General features: G+C 38.0%; 1 protein-coding gene across 2 annotated transcripts in view; it reads left to right on the top strand.

Annotated features, from left to right (window-relative positions):
- Window positions 1-489: 489 nt before the first annotated feature.
- Window positions 490-22,734, top strand: part of ABCG8 (ATP binding cassette subfamily G member 8) — a 645,419-nt gene continuing 623,174 nt past the window's right edge. The window contains exon 1 of one of the 2 annotated variants that reach the window (XM_044060063.1): window positions 490-961. In XM_044060063.1, the coding sequence (XP_043915998.1) occupies window positions 893-961 (69 nt within the window). In that variant the 5' untranslated portion in view covers window positions 490-892. The remainder of the gene's footprint in view (window positions 962-22,734) is intronic. The other variant, XM_044060055.1, reaches the window with a different exon arrangement.

The following is a 22,734-nucleotide window of genomic DNA, read 5'->3' as shown; positions in this document are numbered from 1 at the left end:
TACTACAAAACAATTTAATTTATATTTGCATAAGTTTGTACTTTGATATGTTTGGAACAGAAGTGCATAACTTAGTTATCCTTTCACAAGGCCTGATGCAGTTTCTTTCTTTTACCTTTCTTGGTAATTTGCATTATATGTTGCTATGTATTGCTTAAACTTTAAATCCTATATGGCGGCGCATTACATTTCTCTGAGACTGCTCACACAATCAAATTTGTATTTATTTAATGTATTTAATATATCTGAATACTGTTGACAGGCATTCCAGAGCTAGGGCACTGACCCAGTAAGCAAACACTAAACAAATAAAACTATTTACATTGCGCTCTAGACAAGGTCTGGCACAAAGCCAACAGTCATTTAATGTACTGTTACAAACAACTGCTTAATAAGTCTTTCTTGTCCTGGTGTGTCCCAACAGATGAGCAGTGGCCAGAATGTGCATAGCTCTTCTGTTTACTGGTGATGTAGAACATGCACCTAATGCAAGACAGTACAGGCTGTTTCTTACACTTGCTGTCTCATTTGGTACAAGTGTCTCCTGAATGGATTCAGGATACAATCACTACAGAGACCGTTGTGGGCTGTCAAAATGAAAATATGATCAAATAAATTGAACAAGCAGTGTCTGTTGTTTTATCCACCAGCTTTAACATATTACAGTTCTTTATCTGATCTACCTTTGTACACAAAGGCAGCATGAAATGACAGCTTGGGAGTGAGTGACTTACTGAAGCTGATAAGTAAATTAGTTTCAGAAGGAGCTACTCCATTTTGTTAGTTTTAAGCCGGAGAGGTCTGCTTTCTTGTGATCTGAAAGCAAGAAATGCCTACATATTGCTAAAACTGAAGTAAGCTTCACTCAGGGCTAAGGAAGGAAAGGAATACAATGTCTGCAGAAACAAGCTTCCAAAATGGTCGCTCTGGTGAACGTAATATTGTTGAACAGCAGCCATGTGTGAGTACATTTAATATCTGTAATAATGTTATAGGTCTCATGGTCATAGCCATTTATGAATTTACTCCTTCATATTTATTTGACTGATGTATCAGTCACTTGTTACTTGACTACTTTCCAGACATTTCCAGACATTCGACAGGATAGTAAGACAGACACATACAGAGTACGATTTTCATTTCTTTCCACTTCGTGAGTGCAGTGACATAAAGGGCAAGTAAACATATCAGAAAAAATAAACATGAAACACTGGTCTAGTAGGCAAAAGAATACAACTGGTAGCTAAGCAACATAGATGTCAAAATGAGCATAATTTGTTAGCAAGGTTGGAACTGCAGTTATTAGTTGAAAATGCATTATTGGCATTTAGATTTCTACCAGATGACTTATTCTGAGATTTCATTATGTTGGTTCATTTGTATGTATACCAGCAGTCAGTGGAAGGTGATAAATAAGGAATTTTAAAATAAAAAAAGAGGAAACAATAATTCTTAACTGTCCAGACTTTCATAGAATGTCCAGATTTTTTGATTCATAGTTTTGGTCAGTTTCTCATAAAATTGCAGTTTTTCTGGCAAATCACTGACAAATTATTGAGGACTGAAGTCAGAAAATAATGGTAGACATTTGATTTTCAGACTTCATATCCTTTCACAAAATTATGCTAATACAATACCTGCTATTCTATTAACTTTCTCAGTTTATAAGAGCCATTGTCCCCCCATTATTTGAGACTATGTCCAGATTTCTTGCTCTAAGAGGTTGAGAGGTATGGAGAAAACACAGTAAACAAGTACAGAAATGAAAATAATTTGTGTAAACATGCAGGTGTGGTAAGAAATGCAAACTGCTTTTTTTTTCCAAACAATCTTTATTGCATTTTAATATAAGACAACAAACAAACCCAAAATATCTAAAAGTTGATAAAATATATGTATATATAAGCAATATGATAACACAATACTACATCTACAAAAGGATAGCAAATCTAAAAACAACTATATACATAGTGCCATATGATTCAAAAAGTTCACGTATGGATCATAAAGCTGCCTATCCATAAGTTAGAAAGGAAGAGGAAGAATATAATCTTGTACTAAAAGAAATCCTTATTATTTTAATATGGCTCAGTCAGCTCATATCTAGTAGTGAAAAAATAAGGTTCCATAGGTGCTTAAATTCCAATTTTTTACGAGGATTGACAATTGTCTTTTGATTAAATTCTATATTACCAAACATTGGATAGACCGCTGCAAACTGCTTTTTTAAGATATGAACTTGATTAATTTCTTAGATACATTTATAGACTCATTCCTTTGTGAAACAAAGTAACAGAACAAAGGAAAACCAAAGCAATGAAAAGAGGGGAAGTCAGTTGTGGTTTTATCTATGACAAAGATTGTTTAGAAGAGAGCAAGGCTAAGAAAACACTTGCAATTATCTAATAGAATGTTGTACAGCTGCATGCTGATTATGGTCCATTATTCTATTGTGTGTGTGTGTGTGTGTGTGTGTGTGTGTGTGTGTGTGTGTGTGTGTGTGTGTGTGTGTGTGTGTGTGTGTGTGTGCGCGCGCACGCGCATGCGTATGTGTGTGTGTTTCAGCATGCCCACATATTTATATCTGTTTATTTGTGTTTATGTACATAAATGCAGTCATGCAGGAAAATAACTTAGAAGTATATATTTTATACTCAGGTATACTCAGGTATGTAGTTTCCTCATTTTACACAACCTCTTTGTAAAAACCTTCCATATCTGCTACCTTCACATCTAAGGAAGAAGTACACTGTCACCAGTGTACCCCAATTAAAAAGTAGAGTTGTTATTTCAGCCGAGAAATCTTAATTCTAAAGAGGTCATTCTCAGGTGTATGTCATATGTAAAATCATATATCAATCAAAAAAAGGCCACGCACGGATGGCAAGTGCAAAGGCCAAAATTATTCACAGTAGAAAGCACAAACGGTCAGCACTAAAGAGGAATCCAATCTTTTCGTTTATTTAAACATGAAGCAGACCAGTTTCAGCCCTGAAGACCTTTGTCAAGACAAAGGTCTTCAGGGCTGAACTGGTCTGCTTCATGTTTAAATAAACAAAAGGATGGGATTTCTCTTTGGTGCTGGCCATTTCTGCTTCATACGTAAAATCATAGCTAAATAAAAGATTTCCTACACTGGCCAGAATTGTACATTGGAGTATATTGGTTATAAAAAATGTAATATTTATGTAGACAATGGCCTGGGGATAAATAAAATGCACCAAAAAGACCATTTGTTACCTTGAGCCTACCCCCCCACCTCACCCCCTCCTGGAACAGATTTACCCTGCAAGTTAAACAAAGTGACAGCCTAGAATCCTTCAGATTAAACCAGGATGATTGGATGGGTATCTATAAATTTACACCAGGACTGACCTGCTTTGCCCTTCTTGAAAAGGGGAGTTAAGCATGAGGGTGGATATTAACAAGAAGTAAATAGTCTTGTAATTCAATTGCCTTCTATTTCCCATGATTCTATGATTCTGTGATATAACATCTGAGATTTGCAACGTACTTCAAAAATGTACTCATATATGCAATAAGTATGCCTGTAAGCCTAGCTCCATGAGTGTGTGTGTTTTTGTGTGTGTGTATGTGCACACGTGTTTGCATGCATGCGCGCGTGTGTGTGTGTGTGTGTGTGTGTGTGTGTGTGTGTGTGTGTGTGTGTGTGTGTATGTGTCTTAACAGTCTTTCTCAGAAGTGACAGTGCTGACTACTTATTAGGAAAATGGCTCATATGCATTTTAATTTTTATGACTTAGCAGGAGTCAATTTCTTTTTCAATAAAGCATATATGCTACTTGTAGTCAAAGTTAAAGTTAGTAGTGCACTGCCAGAATTTTGCAGCTTTTCTTTGAAACCTTGTCACACTGCATACTGTATCAAAAATATTAATTTCTGTACCAAATGATGGTTGAAATTCTGCTTTTCTCTGCCAGTGAATATATTTTTATAAAGCTGTTGATAATTTGAAATTTTCTATTGCAGATGTTTACTGATATTTTCTAGTACAGTTAGATTTTTACTTCATTTGAAATTCACTTTGCTGACTTTTTCTAAAATATGGATATTCCCACAGAGGTATACTGAATAAATATAAATGTGGACTTAGTGTCAGTGATGCAACAGGTAAGCACACTCACATTTGGTACAAAAGCCTGGGGGTTCTATTCACACACCAGGGAGCTCGATCACCAACACCAAAGTGCAGGATAAGGAGGGTGCTGCACTCATGAGTGTGTCATCCTTCAGATGAGATGTTAAACTGAGGCTTGATATGCTTGAGTTGATGGTAGCTCAAGATGATGCAAAAGAGTAAGGGGTGTTCCCCGATGCCCTTGCCAAATCTCCCCTTGTGGTATAAATACCACTTTGGGTCTCCTTGAAAATACATACTGGCCTAGTGGGGCTAACCTGGTCAATAGACTATAAAAAAATACAGTTATCTTCTAATGAGATCTTCCACAAGAATCCAAGTCCCAGATGCTTGAAGACTACTGTCTCACAGCTAGGGACTCAGGCATGATGAAGGACACACAGGCTGCTGCTCAAGCTTGAACCTGATTACATGTACAGGTGAAGTGCGACAATCATGAGGATAAAAGCTGAGCCATGTTTGAGCAAGATAAGCATGACTGCCATGAAGAGTGAGTGTTAGGGAGTGGGATTGCAGCTTAGGGTTCCAGGCAGTGAAGGGGGAGTTTTAGGGTTAGAGAGTGATCGGGAACTTTAGGATTGGGGACCACATGAGAATTTTATTTTTAGAACTTGAGAAGGGAGTTTAGGGTTTGTGAGGAGTTGGAGACTTTAAGCTCAGGGAGCAAGAAGAAAGTTTTAGGTTTAGGGAGTGGGAGGGGAGTTTAGGGTTAGGGAGCAATCAAGGACATTAGGTTTATGGATGGAGGAGTAGAATTTTAGATTTAGGGAGTAATGTAGGACTTTAGGGTGCTGTGCTTATGGTTAGGGACCAAGTGGGAGTGTTAGGGTTAGAGTTAGGGCTGTGCAGTTCAGTAAGGTCAGGTGGTGGGAGGGCTATTTCCTTAACCAGGATCAGGGTAATGGGAGTTAAGGCACCGACCATTTAGAACAAGTGACAGCAAGCAAATGTGTCGCGGGCTACTAGCACATAAGCACTTGTAGCAGACCAGTTCTAATTTCAACATTCACTAGCATGCTTTTTTTGTTAACCAGTATTGATTTATGCACTGCATCCAAAGAAGCAACAGATTAACTTTCCATCAACTGAATAAATAACCAGCATTTCATTAAAAATGTATGTAACATCAGTGCAGACAATGGACAGGATTCATTAATTATTAGCATTCTGCACAGCACAAAGTAGTGCAAATAATGGAAATGCACAGAGTGTGGGCAATTCAGAGATATAGACAGAATTATGGTGTAAGGGTCAATATAGCACTGTATGCAGTGCATGCTAATGACTGCATGACAACAATGGAAATATGGAACACCGTGCAAATTAATTACATGGTGTAGCAACTGATGAAACTCAAGATGACAAACCTGATCAGAAATGTATAAAACACATAGTCTACAGCCCATATTTGTTTTTATACTGAGCATCATGGTATATGTGGGAGGAGCAATGTTTGGAGTGTCAGCAGCTACAAATCAACAGCATGTGTTGATAGCTGACATCACACCCAGTACCTGTAATGTTTATTTATTTTATTTTATTTTACATTTGTTGATCGGGAAAGTCTGACTGGGCACGTGTCCTTTTTCAGCAGAGGCCCAGGGAGAAAAGCTCCAGCTACAATAGAATACAAGAAGAATAAAACAAAATTTATGCAAATATGTTACAAAACAGTATAATACAAGTCAAGAAATATTAGATAGTAATATTCTACACCATTACTTAGATGTAGTATGCCCAAATCATTAAGGCAAGCAGCAATAATGTAAAGGTATTCAAGCTGATGTTTTATCAACAGAAGGTGATTAGAGTGATGAGTGAGGTAGATAAGAAGTTGGTTGTGGTGAAATAATAGCTTAGTTATCAGCCAGGAGTAGTGCAAGGACAAATCCATTTGCTATGGAGATAGTTTTTTCAGGGCAGGTTTAATATCTGTTCGGGTTTGTTTGTTCTGATTTCCTGCCAAGGAGTGTATCATATAACTTAATTGTTTGCAGTTAAAAACATTCTCTATAGTCTCCTTGCTCCTTCATCTGTTTAAACATTTCTGCAGTTTTTTCTACCTAAGTAGTGTGGGTAGTTGTAGCATTGTCCATATTCAGGCTTGTGTTTTGGGCCTAGTTGTTTGTTGGTAGAGGCTGTGTCTCTGAGCACATGTTCCAGGCCATCTTAGTTTAGCCAAAGCCAGTATAGCATTTCAGTGAGAGTGAAGTGTTTATGGTCATTGACTGATTGGGGTTAACTGAACTACGGCTTGGAGTAAGCACCTCATTGGTTCTTTCAAACTTTTTTTTAAAGTTGTTTCAGGTTTCACCTTTGTTACTTAAGAAGTTAACTTGTGAGTGTTTCTGCCATTTCACACTGAGCTAATCAGAGGAAGGGCAATGAGCAAACTGATCTGTGATATATAACATTAAGTATCCTGTTTTTTGCTTATTTTTATGAGTTATTTATAGCACTTTTATTGTCTGCTGCACACTTTTCTAGCTAGTTTCACTGTGTGTGAGGTATTAACCAAATTTTTTCTACAATTGTTAAGCTTCTCTTTGGGTTTGTTTGTTCTGATTTTTGTTTTCCACCCTCCACCCCTATTGGTATCCTGTTCTTATACTTGGTGGCTTTGCAGTTTCCCACCCCTACTGTAAATTTGATCTGTGACACTCCTCCCAGTCTTGTGTCATTACCTCATTCTATCTAATACAGGGAGAACATTTGAGAAGGACAACCCACTTAGTTTCCTAACCTTGAATTCTCTTCTGCTCCCCCTTTCTCCCTTTCCACTCTACCAAAAAACAATTTTTCTAAGCTTGTTTCCTGCCTTTCCTGTACGTATTCTAGTCCAGATACAGATTTGCTGTATCCAGGACTGTTTGTAAGTTTATGAGACCCCAAGCACTTCTGTGTTGGAGGGAAGCCTTCTAGTTTATCAGTGGGAGTGGTAAGCACTAGGGAGCTTATCTAAAAAAAAAAAAAAAAACACTTTATGCATTGCCACTTAGCTAGGGTTAAAGTATTCCCGGCGCCATAAAGTCTGCTGTTTGAATTTTCCCTTAGAACTAGCGAGTTTTAGTTTTAGCAATCAAATCTATTTCTTTGAGCTTAGCACTTGTTCAGAACTCATTGTAAGCACTAAATAAGCTACAAATTACTACAGCACTCACCTTTCCTCACTTGTCTAGAGGAAAACAGTTTTTAGTACTTAATAAATAAGCACCTATCCAGGCATGTCTAAGGGTCAGCTCCCAATGTTTTCTCCTGTCTACCTGATGAATCTGGGCATCATGGGACAATGCAGAAATTGCCTCATGTACACAGACAACCCTCTCCTCCTACCACCCAACACTACAACCTGGGAGAGATGCACTTACATAGCCAAACTGGAAGCAAAGCTCTCTTCATCCATGACTGGACTAGACAGTCAGGAGGAGAAGGTAAACACTTGCACCACACCACACTCATCACATAGTCCCTCAAAACCTACACCACCAAAACACCACATAGAAACACAAAACACACACCTACATTTGTGGAGTCTCTCAATAAAAATCTTCCCAAGCAACAGGGACCTCCAAAGCAGAAATGTAAGCAACCTCCACCCCCGAACACAACCCAAAAGACACAGCCCACAAACTCAGTGTGCCACTCAACCACAGCCGATAAGGCATAACAATGTACCCAACACTCTAGTCATAGGTGACTCTATAGTCAAGCACACTGATGTTCCACTCACCAAGCTAAACAAGGAGAAAGTTACTGTCAGCTGCCTGTCGGGTGCCAGGATCCACCACATAATGCACGCATGCAGGTCACTCCACAACAAGTACAAATATGACTCTGTCATTGCCCATGTTGGTGTGAATGACCTGAGACGTACCTCCCTGGACTACATGAAAAGAGACATGAAAGAGCTTTCCAATCTTATAGCCCAGACAGGTATGACCCTAGCCCTGAGTAGCATCCTGCCATCACCCAGAATGACACCACAGTACAAGGACAAAATGATTGACTTTAACAAAAAAGTTTCTGGTGTCATTCTAAGGGGATCCAGTATCTGTCTGTCTAGGATGACATGATTGACAGACCACAATGCTTTGCCATTGATGGCCTACACCTGTTGCCCTTGGGATTCCAGATACTGGCTAAGGCTCTTGCTACCCCTATAGTGCCTTTTTAGGCAAGGTTCAAATAACAAAGTCATCACCATAACAGGTACAAGCAAGCATAATTTGAGGGTAATGCTACTCAATACTAGAAGTCTAAACCTCAAAATGCACTCACTTGAGGCACTCCTTAAAATGTAGAACATCGAAATCTGTGCAGTGATAGAGACCTGGTTCAAGGCTCCAGAGAGCATTCCTGCATTACCAGGCTATAATTCATACCACACCTTTCGGCCAGCTAACCTGGACCGAAACACTAAAGGCGGAGGCGTGTCCATATTCATTAAGGATATCCACACCTCCAGGCTAGTTGCTCAGCATAATGCATTCGAGATTATCCAAGTGCAACTAACTCTGGGTAAGACCGCAATCCAAATTGTAGCTTGCTACAGATCCTCCACCATGCCCCAGCATTCCCACTCCTCATTTCTTGATACACTAGAAAATATTAGGGTGCAACCTAACACCCTAATAATGGGTGATTTCAACTACCCCACCATTAACTGGGAAAACTACTCATGTACCAACTCTTTTGCTCAATGTTTTCTGGAATTCATAAATTCCAATACCTTGTATCAACTTATCCATACCCCCACCAGGGGAAGCAATGTCCTAGACCTGGTCATTACCAATATGGACAACTGGTGTTCCACACCAGAGGTCAGTTCATCGTTGGTCAGATATGACCACAAGCTAATCAGTATAGACATCCACATCCCACCCCCACCTCCCATTAGGGAAACCACCATAGAAAAGTTCTCCAAAGCCAACCTCACACTTCTTAAGACAGAAGTGGCAAACTTCATGACACCCATGCAGATAGACAATAGAGGTACGACTGCTGAATCCTACACAAATGCACTTTATAAGCACTTACACGAGTGCATTGATCAAACAATCCCTAACAGAACCAAGATGCTATCCTCCAAAAAAAGGAAGCCCATCTGGTGGTCCCCTGCCATAAATAAACTCTACAACACAAGAAAGAAACTGTTGCAAAAAAGAGTAAAATCCCATGACTGGAGGAACTCCCTGGTCAGCCTCAGTAAGAAGCTGAGATCCCTCATAAAATCCTCCAAAGCTAGTTACAAAAACAAAATTGCCATTGATTCTAAAGACAACCACAAAGCATTCTATATCTATGTCAAGAATCTCAATGGCAACACTCAGATCTGCTCTGAGTTACAGCACAATGGCACTAAATATACAGAACCAACTGATATTGCCAACATCCTGGCAAATAGGTTCAGTGCTAACTTTACCCCCCCCCTCACACCATAAAGGGCCCATCTCTATACCGGAAGAATGCAAAGTTCCTGTAATCATGGCTGCACAGGTAAAAACCATACTCTCCATAGCCAAAAACACAGCATCCATGGGACCTGACAACATCCCAGGGTGCGTTCTACATGAACTACAGAACGAACTGGCACCCCACCCAAGTATCATGTTCAATAATAGCCTTACCTCAGGCTTTGTGCCCACTGAATGGCACACAGTGATGGTCATCCCACTCCGCAAAGGGGGAGTCACCATGGACCCCAGGAACTACCGCCCCATTAGCCTGATGAGCCTGGTCTGCAAGGCTATGTAACATATCATCATGGAACTTATAAACAATGACATCGGTAATCTCCAAACTCTGGAACCCACCCAGTTCAGGTTTGTGAAAGGCAGATCATGTCTCCTGAACCTGATAGATGTCTTTGAAGAGGTCACTAAAGCCGTAGATGAGGGTAAGGTGGTTCACGCAGCCTATCTAGATCTTGCCAAGGCTTTTGACACCATCCCCCACTCTGGAATTATAGATAAACTCACCAAATTAGGTATAAATCCCTATGTCACAAGATGGGTTGCCATCTGGCTCATTGACAGAACCCACACTGTGAAAGTAGCAGACTCCAAATGCAACTTCAGACCAGTGACAAGTGAAGTACCACAGGGTTCAGTCCTGGGTCCTCTCCTGTTTGGTATCTACTTCTCTGAAGTACAGGCAAACACAGAAGGTCTTTGGCTAATGAAGTTCGCAGATGACTGCAAACTAGGAGCCATAATCAAAACTCCTAACGATGTGGACATCCTATAAAAGGGCCTCACTGAGACAAATGCCTGGTATCAAAGCCATGGCCTCAAGCTCAATACCAAAAGGTGCATTGTCATCCCTTTTGGTAAAAACTCTGTACCCATGAACTACCACATGGGCAGTAGTCTACTTAACACCGAAAGTGTGATAAGAGACCTTGGGACACAGGTGGACAGTAGTCTCTTCTTTGATAATCACATCGCCACAGTAGTCAGGAAATCCTTCTATGTGGCACACCTCATCACAAAATGTTTCTCATCCAGGAAAAAAGAGGTCATTGCTCCCCTCTACTTGTCACTCATTAGACCCATTATAGAATGCAGTGCCCCTTTTGGTATGTACCTCACAAGACCTCTAGAACAACTTGAAAGGCCACAGAAATACCTCACAAAGAGGATTACCAGCCTCAAACAGATGCCCTATGCAGACCGTCTCAATAAACTCCAGCTTTACTCTGTCACATATTGCCTACTCAGAGGTAATCTCTGCCTAACATACAAAGCTATGTCAAACCCAGAGCTGTTGGACATGCTCCAGTTAAATAAATCCCAATCCCTCTGAGCTACATGCTCTAGGGACATAAACCTTGTCACAACAATAAACAGAACATGCTGGAGGGATAGATTCCTGTCCCAGAGACTTCCCATACTCTGGAAGAAACTACCTATCTATATCACACAAAGCTCCTCATTAGCACTCTTCAAGAAAAATCTTGATGATTGGATGGCAGATAGGAAATTCGCCCCGGGGATCACTTCTGTGGCTCTGCTCAACAGGGGCACAGGAAAATCATTTTCTTGGGTGGCAAAAGCCAGGGTACCTTTTTGGCTAGGCTTACATAGGCCCTAGGGCCAATAGCCTAGTACCTACCTTTGAACCTATGAACCTAGAGTTAGGGATGATAGGGAGGTGAGATCAGTTGGTAAGACATTCCAGAGTTTACCAATGTAGTTTGAAAAGAGGCCATCTCCTGCTTGATTTTTGGTTATATGGGTTTGTATGTGGTTTCTGTTGGTGGATCAGAGTGGTCTAGCAGTAGTATAGAGTCTGAGAAGATTTTGTAGGGTGGGTACTTTTTCAAGTTGTGAAAGGATTTTGTGGGCCATTGAGAGTTGAGTGTAGGAGTTGGGGAGGTTCTAACCAGTGGAGTTGTTTGAGTGCTAGGAAGTGATGAGCTCTAGCAGGTGAATTTGTGGCTAATTTATTGTAGCAAGTTTCAAGTTTTTGTAATTCAGATTTCTTAAGGTAAGTCAGAATGGGGGCTGCATATAGTAAGGTGGCGAGTAGGTGGGTTTGTGCGATGGCTATTTTGGGGTTTGTTGTGAAGTACTGTTTATTTCGATATAGGGTACCAAGTTTTTTGTGTACTTTTTATACTGTCTGAGAAATATGAATATCAAATTTAAGTCTGTAGTCAATTTCTATTCCAAGTAGTTTAGTGTACTGTGAGGGGGTTATGCAGGTATCGTTATGTGAGGTCATGTAAAAAGAGTTAGGAGAGGGAGCAATTTTATTAGGAGAGAATATTAATAGTTTGGGGGTTTTTCGGGTTTAGGATTAGATTGGCATTTGTTAGCCAGGATTCAACTTCTTGAAAGGCTTTCTGAGTTAGTGTCTGAAGTTCAGGTAAGGAGCAAACAGAGCAAATTACAGTTGAGCCGTCTGCGTATTGGATGAGTGATGCATGAGTGGTGGTGATTAGGAGGCTATTAGTAAATATAGTGAATAGGAGTGGACCTAAAATAGAGCCTTGGGGCACTCCAAGTTCAACTGGTAATAGGGATGATAGGGTCTGCTGCCATGAGACTGCTTGTTGGCATCCAGTGAGGTAATCTTTGAACCATGTAAGAGTGGAATTAGAGAAGTGAAGGTCTGAGAGTGTGCTAGATAGAGGAGGCAAAGTGATTGTTGTTTCTGTTAAGATTGATGATGTTAGTAAATGACAATAGTGCAGTTGTTGTACTGTGGAATGGCCTAAAACCGTGTTGGGTATTGGTTAGAAGTCTGTTAGTAAGTAGGTAGCCTGTGACTTGCATATGAATTACAGTTTATACGTTTTTAGAGAGTGGTGACAGTATTGCTGTTGGTCTATAGTTGTTGAGATCTGTAGATGAGCCACCCTTATGAAGGGGAATGATGTAATTTTCCAGATGGAAGGGGCCTGGTGTTCAGCTATTGATCTGTTAATTAGTGTTGATATAGGGTATCCTATGCTATCAGCTAAAAACTTTAAGTATTCTGCGGGTAAATTGTCGGCCGCTAGCGTAGTGGGCTTTAGTTTTTTCAGGAGTCTTTTGATGGTGTCAGTTGTTACTGGTTGCAGTGAGATGGTAGATGTGATGTTGGGTGTTGGGGAGGAGGGCATGTTTGTTACTGGGATTTGATTTTTAGCCAGCTCTAGGATGGTTTCTGTGAAATATTTATTAAATTGAGTGGCTATGCTGTCTGAGTTATTGGTGGAGGTCAGGGGAGGGGTTCCTGTTTTACCTGGGTGTAGGATATTATTTATTGTGGTCCAGAATTGTTGTGAGTTATTGTGGTGTTTGGTTTGTATTTCAGTATGGTAGTCAACTTTATCTGTTTTTATTTGTTTCTTAGCTTTATTTCTAAGTTCCTGATAGGTTTGATATGTGAGATGGGACTTATTTGTGTTCCAGGAAGTCCAGGCCTTATCCCTAAGCCTGAGGAGGTTTAGTGTTTCCTTCTTTAACCATGGGGCATAGTTAAATTTTACACATACATATCTAATTGGCACCTGTGCATTTAGAATGGAAAGGAAAGTAGTGTTAAAGTAATTTACTGCATCTTTTAGGGGAAAGAGTTTTAAAGGTGCCCAGTTGCAATGTTTAAGTATTTCTATAAGTTTACAGGGGTTTACTTGCTTTTTCTTTCTTAATTGTAGTAATGTTCAGATAGCATTGTTTTCTTTCTGACCAAATAAATGGGAAAATGATCACTAAGGCTGTCTGGAAGACAGCCTGAAAGGGGATATAGGGCTGGCTTATTAGTTAACATCCAGTCTAGAGTGGAGTGTCTGTCTGAAGTTTTATTCATTCTAGTGGGTCCGTGGATGAGTTGAGAGAAACCATGTAGGTTAATATGGTTTTGGGGGTGAGTGGAATTGCAATCTGCCCAGTCTATATTAAGGTCCCCCATTATAAGTGTTTCCTGATGTAGATTATTGCAACACCAGTGTAATAAGTTTTCTAGCACTGGAATATTATCTCCTGGTGGCATGTAAAGACCTATTATATTTATATTTTTATTAGGGTTGATTTTTAGTTTCGCATACAATATTTCGACATTGTTGAGTTTTAAGGTTATTTCATATGGTAAGGTGATTTTTGCAGAGGAGAGCTACTCCACCTCATTTTTATTTATTCTATCAGAGTGTATAATATTATAGCCTGGGGTAGTATGTCATTACTATTAGTGTTGTGATTTAACCAGGTTTCTGTTAATAGAGCAATGTCTGGTGAGTAGAGGGCTAAGTTGGCATGGAACTCATGAATTTTGTTATTTATGCTTCTGAAACGCAAACAAACAAATACTTCTGATGTTCATATTCAGTATAACAATGTCTGTTTTGTCTCTACTGGGAATGCTTGTTGTCAGATAGCTGTTTATTTGCTGACAGGGGAGGGTGTGTGTGTGTGTGTGTGTTGAATGTTACATGTCGCAGCAATCTATACCAATGTAGGAAATATAAATAGCACCTGACATTAAACCAGCTGAGGGGCCACCAGCTTACATACCATTTCTGTGTGGAGAGAGACACTGTATGGGACCTTGTCAAACTATATCAAGTGAGATGCACAGAATTGTGAAGATATTAAGGTCTGCGTTGCTTTAACCATGTTAGGTACAGTGACCTTTCAGTGATCATTTGGGATATGTTAGGGATATCACAGACTTATGAATCCTGAACTAGTTCCTTGACATTATGCTGCAGCATGTGGTAGATGGTAACTGGCTTCTCAGGACTGCATAAGGGAGAGAATCACCACAATGTGGGGATTTTATGGCATTGTTTGCTTCCTTGAGGTCATGGTGAGCCATTGTTTATACTCACTGTTCCATCAAGGCCCCACCACATCCAAAACGACTGTGATAATTAACAAGAATGGTTTCTACTCCCTTAACTGTTAGGTTGTCCATAAGGCACAGGATATTGTTTATAATGTTTATGTGAGCTACCTGGAAAGTTCCAATGATAGTCACATATAGTACACATTCAACCCATACTAAGGGTTCTTATGAAGTGATTTCCCACAGGGTGATCTAGCTGGTAGGTGCACACGTAGGCTAGATAGACAGGTATATATAAAAAGAGGCACAATCCAAACAGGTAGAAGGCCATATATAATGCTATATGTTGTGTGCTGCAGGCCGGGCCTGATATGCCTTACAGTCCTAGCGGATGATCCTCATCTGCAACCTCCAGACCATGCAAGAAATGGTCTACAATCCAGCACATACTAAAACACTTAATATAATGGGTGACTGTATGACCTACTCAAGCCAAGCCTAAATACATCAAGAAGGACATTGCATTACACATAAAATCTACAGCAAGATATTTGTTAATGCTGCACAATGTGGCATTGTGCAAACAGCTACAGATTCAGATTAACATCTTGCCAGGACCTTCCATAACAACTGTGCCTGCAGCAAAAAGAGAGGGTTGAGAGTCCAGTAAGGAACACACAGTCGCAGTACCACAGCTGACACAGATGGAGGTATGAAATATTGCAGCACTGACAAAGAGGTAATAGTTGGCCCACAACTACAGGGTATGACACAGACAATACAGAATAAAGTGAGACATATATTATCAAATCCAGGCTGCATAGGATAGGGCATGGGCTAGCCATGCTGTGTTTCAGACATCACTATATCCACAAAGACTAGATGGAGGGCAGGATACAGTTATCTTTAGTTACACAGATTGTTGAGGTGGGCAAAATTATGTGACTGCAACACTATGAGATGGGGTAGGGTCTTTGGAGGTGAACGTGATAGCCATGTACTATAGGAGATTCTGAAGAGTCAGGGTCCACGGTTCCATTTCTGAGGTAAAGCTTCCATGATGTGATTGCTGATAGTGTCCATTGTGCTGGTTTTGGCTGTAGAGGCTTTATGCAGTCTGAGGCAGAAAAGGAGTAAAACTATGGGACTGTGAGAATTCACCCTAACGGAGAATAACATGTACCAGTAGTGTAGCTAGGACAGACTGAGTGGAGCAACTATCCCTTGCGCAAAGTGTTAGGGGGTATGATTGACCATCCATCATCCCGATCACTCTTTAGTATAATACTGGCTTTTAAAAGTCAGTATTGCATTTGTGGCCAAACCTGAGCAGGATATAAACTGTAGCAACTGCTTGCTTCATTTGTATCAAGCGCTTTACTACACTTTAAAACAGAAAAGTTTTTTTTTTAACTAAAAGCAGAGTGCTATAGCACTTTGTGTAGGCAGTATGTAAACTGTAGCAACTGTTTGACACATTTGTAGGAAGTAGTTTGCTGCAGTTTAAAAAAAATATATATATATATTTTTTACTGGTGTGAAGAAGGAGGACACAGAAATGGGTCCTGAATGGCTGTAGCACTCCATATGTGGTCTAAACTGTAGCAACTGCTTTCTACATAGTAGCAGCACTGCCTGCTTCCTGTCCCTCTAAACCACATTGTTGTACACTTGTTGTATGCCATATTGGAATCCAAAGAGTATTAACAACATCTTCACAAAGCTATGAGCAGCAGATAATTGTGTCTAGCTCACTGACCTGCACATCCACTGCTTGATTCCAAGTGTCATAGCCATATCGGGGATGGCCCTGGAGTAGAATCAGCCCCCAGCTCCCATGTCTGCACCCTTCAGTTGCAGTGTACATTTTAGATGTTGTGTGCACTGGAGTCTCTGGTAGTGCTCATGAGGTAGGCTCAGGTAGAATATGTCAGTCATGCCCTTGTGAAGCTACATACTCAGCCTGCACCTTTAGTGGGACCTCTATTACGGTGGATGTGGGTGGCCCCTTCTCCTTTAGTGTTGCAGACAGTGCCACTGTGTCATCATACTGTCATACTTGAACACTGCCATTGTTATCATCCACATGCACCCTGCAAACATCAGCCCAATGCTTTTGTTGTGCTAAGCTGGACCATCCACCCAGAGCTGAACCTATGAAAGCAAGAACACACAGCACTATTGTCTGTACATGCATATGCCTCCATATTTTTATATATATATATATATATATATATATATATATATATATATATATATATATATATATATACACACACACACACACATATATATCCCTTAGTATGCATGGTACTTTACATTAACATACATGTATAACGAATGTGGCATACATATCTCACCATGCAGATTGTTGGAGTAGTATACCAAAGGTGCCTGAGAAAACAAATATGCAGATGGGCCCTGATCAGTCTTTCCTTCAAAGGCAATGGAGTGTACTGCATTTTTCTGTAATGGGCATTACTAACCCAGTGTGCTCTCTGCAGACCAGCTGCCACATCCAAACCACCCTTGAGTATGAGGGGCCATTTCCTCTGGCTGACAAGTGTCACCAAAGACTTTTCAGATTCATTGATAAGTTTTAGTGTCAACTGTCCACCACTGTGGCAAACATGCCAATTGCAATGATCTGTGCCCTTCCCTTTCCTTTCCTTTCCTTGAAGTATCATATTAGTTCCTGTTTGTCAAACCTGTCACAAAGATCTATTATGGACACCCATGGTATTCACATCCTGTACCAGTCTCTATAAAAATTGGTCCTGATATCACTTCTCAGCAGCATCTTTATCCAGGAAGCACATTCCAGATGTGCAGAAGACCAGCAGTAGTACTTTGCTCTCTTTAGCTGTGAACTTTTCCATCCAGTGCCTCCTCCATTCATGACATGAGTAGGTCAAACACCTGCTCCACTATATTATGTGTTTTGATATGCGCTGCACTGTAGACCATTTTTGCATGGTCTGGACGTTGCAGATGAGGGTCATGTAAGTACATATACTGCTCTGGTCAAAACATGTCAATGGGCAGACTTATGCCCACCATTATCATCCTTTATGCACCTGTTTATATGCAATAATTGATGCTTTGCACAGCTTCCTCACCCACACAATGTATTCATTGCAACAAACTCCCACACCCCTTATGTGCCTATGTATTAGACATTGTTAATGCTATTCACAGGCTTCCCCATTACATACTGTAACCTTGCATCAGCATGTGACCCTTGAACCCCAAAACACCTGTGGCTTGTCCTTCATAATGTTTTCATCACCCCCTCAAAATTATAGGCACGTGTTACAGTGTCATGGCAGTGCCCTGAGTTCCTAGTGGTATACAATTACAAGCTTGATAATCATTTTGTCAGTTCGAGAACCACTGAAATCAAAACATCAAATGCCAGAATGCTAAAGGCCAACAATACCAAATGTCTGAATTTTCCCCCCATTATTTCTTGATCCTGGGTCCAAAGTGGTAGGGAGTTTCAGGATTCAACACGTTTGTAAGATTGTCAGTTTTTGGCATTCTGAGATTCAGAGTTTGGATTCATTAATGCTTGAATCGATATTCCAGTTATCAAGCTTGCTGTTGTAAACCTTCCCAGTTACAGATACATTACAATTTCGGGCTCAGTAAACTGACATCCACATCAGAGTTTGCTGCTCTTGCTGATATACTTTACTCTGCAATGTCTTCCTTAACTCTGAAAGCTGCACGTCTACAGACTCTATATTCAAATTCCTATATTTCACAGTTGTACAGTATTGGGTAGGGCTGTTTGAAATGGCTACATCTCTTTATATGATGCTATTAAGGGCCATTTAGTATGGCAGCTATGATAATAAGGCTGCTTAGCACCACAATGTCTGAATCACTATTGTATCGTATTGTGATACACAGATATACTGGTAATATTCATGCAAATCCTAGTGACCACAAAGCATGTGAGCAGAATGCTCATGCATATGACGTGCACACCTGTAGCAGCTGCAGCATTACTATGTTGCAGTGTTACCTTTTTTTAAAAACAGCTTTATTGAGAACATTAATATAATGAACAGATATTTACAAAAAATGAATAAGTTGAATTTTTAAAGTACAATATTTAAAAAAGAAAATATTAATACAATAACTATAATAGCACACAAAACTATATACAATGATGTTCACTATATATCAAACAACAACATCGATTAAGTTAATTTTGGCAGAAAAAATAGAAATAAAAAATAAAAGATAAAAAAGAAAGGTTACTTCATTAATAATTTATCCAGTTCTTTAAGTAATAATTCATGTATATTTTCCCATTTGTAATATAATTTTGTATTCCTTGTAGATTTAGATTTGATAGTTAACATCTCTAATGCAGATATTTCCAAGAAAAGACCTTTAAACTCTTTAAATGAGGGAACTGATGAAGAATTCCAGTTTCTTATAATTGTTTTCCTGGCAATGGACAGTATAGACGAGAGCAAAGAATATTTGTTTTTATTTATACAGTCTGGAACAGGTGTATTGAATAGTACAAGTGATTTTGTAAGCATAAAGTTATCTGTAAAAATTGCCTGTAAAAAAGTGTTAACTTCTTCACAAAATTTCTTTAATAGTACACAGTCATAACATATATGGTTCCAATCAGCATTTGTTACTGAGTTACATCTCCAGCAAACAATAACTTGTTTAGTTATCTTACTCATTTTCTGAGGTGTGATGAAAGATTTATGTAAAAATCTCCATGTGAAGATTCTCCATTTAATGGAGGAAGTGGTTTTGCTGGCTGACTGATGGAAATTAACATTGTCTATTTCTGAAGGAGTAAAACTATTGGTTATAGAAAATGAATTCCAATAGTTATCTGAATGTACATCCAGGTCTTGTTTAATTGCTCTATAGACATATGATATGCTGTTTTTAACTGGTAATGTATTATAATTGTATAAAATCAAGTATTGAACAAGTTTGGGTATTGAATTCTTAGCATTTGAGGGCATTAACATTATCTTATCTAGAATATATTTTCTGAACTTTTGCAAATCTGACCAAAGTAAAGTGTTAAGGTTATATTCATCAATAAGAGCATTAATAGATTTTGTCTCATTTTTATTTAGCATTTGATGCCAAAATATTAATTGTTTTTGTTTAAATAGCAACATTTTAGAATGATCTGCACAGAAAATTACCCTTGTGTATGGGCAATGGAAAACATGAGGAACAACCAATTCTCAAAGATTCTAAACCTGAATATATAGTTTTAAAGGCCTTTAGAATTAAAGTTACATAAGTAGATTTATACAATTGAGTGGAGTAATTGGAAAAGTATTGTGTCTAATCCGTGGTGGTGCAGCGGTAGCGTTGTTGCCTCACAGCAAGAGGTTCTCCTGTTCGATTCTCAGCTAGTGTGTGGGGAGTGCCTTCTGTGTGGAGTCTGCAAGTCCTCCCTGCAGGTCGAGTAGCGTTCCAAAAGACATGCGTGAATGGGCGTGCCTTTGTCGAAGGTTGGGCATCGAGCTGGCAACTCGGCACAATGAAAATCTACTGCCAATTATAAGCGGACCGGAGTTCCGCTGTGGCGACCCCTAACTGGGAAAAGCCAAAAGACAACAACATTTATTAAATGTGATAGATGATTGTTATCTTTATTTTTGGTATTATGGGATAAATTTAACATAATTTCTTTCCATTTTACAAAATACTCTCCATCTGTAAGATAAACAATTGTTTTAATAACTGATGAAACTGAATAAAGTTCTAGATTTGGTAAAGATATACCTCCATTTTCCCACCTATACATATGATAGGATAGGACAAAGCAATTCTAGGCTTTATTGGATGCCACAAAAAGTTTTTAATCAGTGTGTTAAATTTTTTAATATAAGAACCTGTAGGGGGAACAGAAATAGATTGTGTTATGTATAAGATCTTTGGAAGCAAGATCATCTTAATAATGGAAAGTTTTTCATCCATTGTAAATAGAATCTTGTTCCACTTACTTATTAGAATCTCAGTGGTTGTTATATTTATACTATAATTTAGGTGAAACATGTCTTTAATATTAGTTGCTATAATTATACCTAAATATGTTATTTGTTGAGATTGCGGTATATATTTTTATATTGATCTTGTATATTATAACTTTTGGAACCAATTAAGAGAATTTGTGTTTTAGAGTTATTAAAGTTAAGACCAGAACTTTTTTTTTTAGTCTATCAGCATAAATAGACCCGAACATTTTATAGTTTGTGTTTAATAATGAAATGGGCCTATATGAAGCACATTTTACAGGGTTTTTATCAGATTTTAGTATGGGAGAAATAAATGTGTACTTCCAAGAGGGAGGTATAATGTTATTATTTTGGACTATATTGAATATTGTATGCAGCAGAGTTAATGCTTTGGCAGGCAAAACCTTGTAAATTTCAGAAATTATACCATCGTTACCAGAAGCTTTATTTTGCTTAAGTTTAGTGATCTGATCTTTTACTTCTTTAAAAGATATTTATCTATTAATTTTGTTTGTGTTTCTGATACTCTATTCTTTATATTATTATTTATAAAATATTGAATATCTTTTGTACTATTAATCATATCATTGGGTTGGTTTAATTTAAAAAAAAAATCCCTAAATTCACTTAATATATTTGGTAGATCAGATACCATTTTTTTTGTTGGAGATTAGGTTTCTTTAATATGGTTAAGTTTATTTAGTCTTTTAGTCTTGTTAGCTATTATATTCATAGATCTAGGATTTATACAAAAAGAAGTTTATATTTTTCAAGATTTATCATGACTTTGTGGTTTTAAATTTCCATATACTTATTGTTTAAAGTATTTATTTCATTCATTCTATCTTTCTTATCTGGGATTTTTGAAGGATTTTTTAATATTTGAAAACAATAATTTTACCATATAGGTAAGTTTTAGAGCATCCCAAATGTATATTTCAGAAGTCCGCTGTGTACTATTAAGTTCAATAAAATGTATTTCTGTAGTAAAGAAATCAATGAAATCTTTCAGTTTAATTATGTAGGCTGGTATCCTTTTAATTTGAACATTAAATGTGGAGTTTAGTATAAAATAAAATGTTATGGAATTATGGTCCAAAAGGGGACATGAAATCACTTTTGAGTTTAATAAGAAATCAGTTGAGTTATTAGAAATTAATACCATATCTATTCTTGAATATGAATTATGTCTATGTGAGTAAAATGTATAGAACAGTGACGTCTGTAAAGTTATTAATATCTTTCATCATGTATGAATCTAAAAATTCATTCAATAATTTAGCTATAGCTGGAATTTTCCTTTTACCATTGGTACAATAGTCTTTTATGTCATAAATACAATTAAAATCCCCAGCAAGAATAATACTACCCTTAGAAAACTGAACTATATGTTCTATATGTTGTTTCACTGTTGTAGGTCCAATGCCAGTTATCCCATACATATTTATTAAAGTCAAAATTTTCTTATTAAATTCTATTACAACTGAAGATAACATCCCTTTGTTATCTTTGTGTCAATTACTTTAGGCATAGGTGTTGTATTTTTCCATAGTATGGCCATCCCTCTTTTTTTGTGTATGTTTTGAACTAATCAAAGGTTTGTAAAATTTGGATTCCAATTTTGTGACATCCTCAGTTAGTAAATGAGTTTCTTGAAGAAATATTAATTGAGAATTATGTAATTTAAGATATTTATTCAAAGATCTTCTGTTACTAGGATTATTTAATCCATTGACGTTTAATGATATACACTTTAATGATGTCATAAGACATTAATGTTCTGAATATCTGTTGCTGAATAACTCTCCTTTTTTCCCATATTTTATAAGTCAATAAAAATAGGTTATTAAGAATACAATTATAATTTACACATGAAACATATAAAACTTTTATTCAATGAAATATGTTTTTATCAAATTCAATTTTATAAGGCTTGGTGAACGTCATAATAACTATTAACAGAACCGTATAACATTTACTAATAACATAGACTCTTTCAAAAACCTCCCTGGAGTTAAAAACACCTAATTTGAGTGACATCTGTCACCCAAATTGACCATCAAGCTAGTAAAAACACTCATATCTTCTCCACCTAAATATATATGTTGTTGCATAATTTAACAATATAAGGTAGTATATGTGATTAAAAAAAGAACAATTATGAATTAAAATACATCCATTACCATTGTATGCACTTATTCAAGAAACAAATTAAGATTTGTCAACTATAACTGTTTCTTTTTAACTTTTTTCAGGTTGAATTCAAAATAACATAAAGAACAATCA

This window comes from Protopterus annectens, chromosome 1.part0 (genome assembly GCF_019279795.1).
Source record: "Protopterus annectens isolate FY-2018-M chromosome 1.part0, PAN1.0, whole genome shotgun sequence".
Lineage (NCBI taxonomy): Eukaryota > Metazoa > Chordata > Ceratodontiformes > Protopteridae > Protopterus > Protopterus annectens.
The sequence above is the reverse complement of the archived record's forward strand: the minus strand, read 5'-3'. Positions and strand labels throughout refer to the sequence as shown.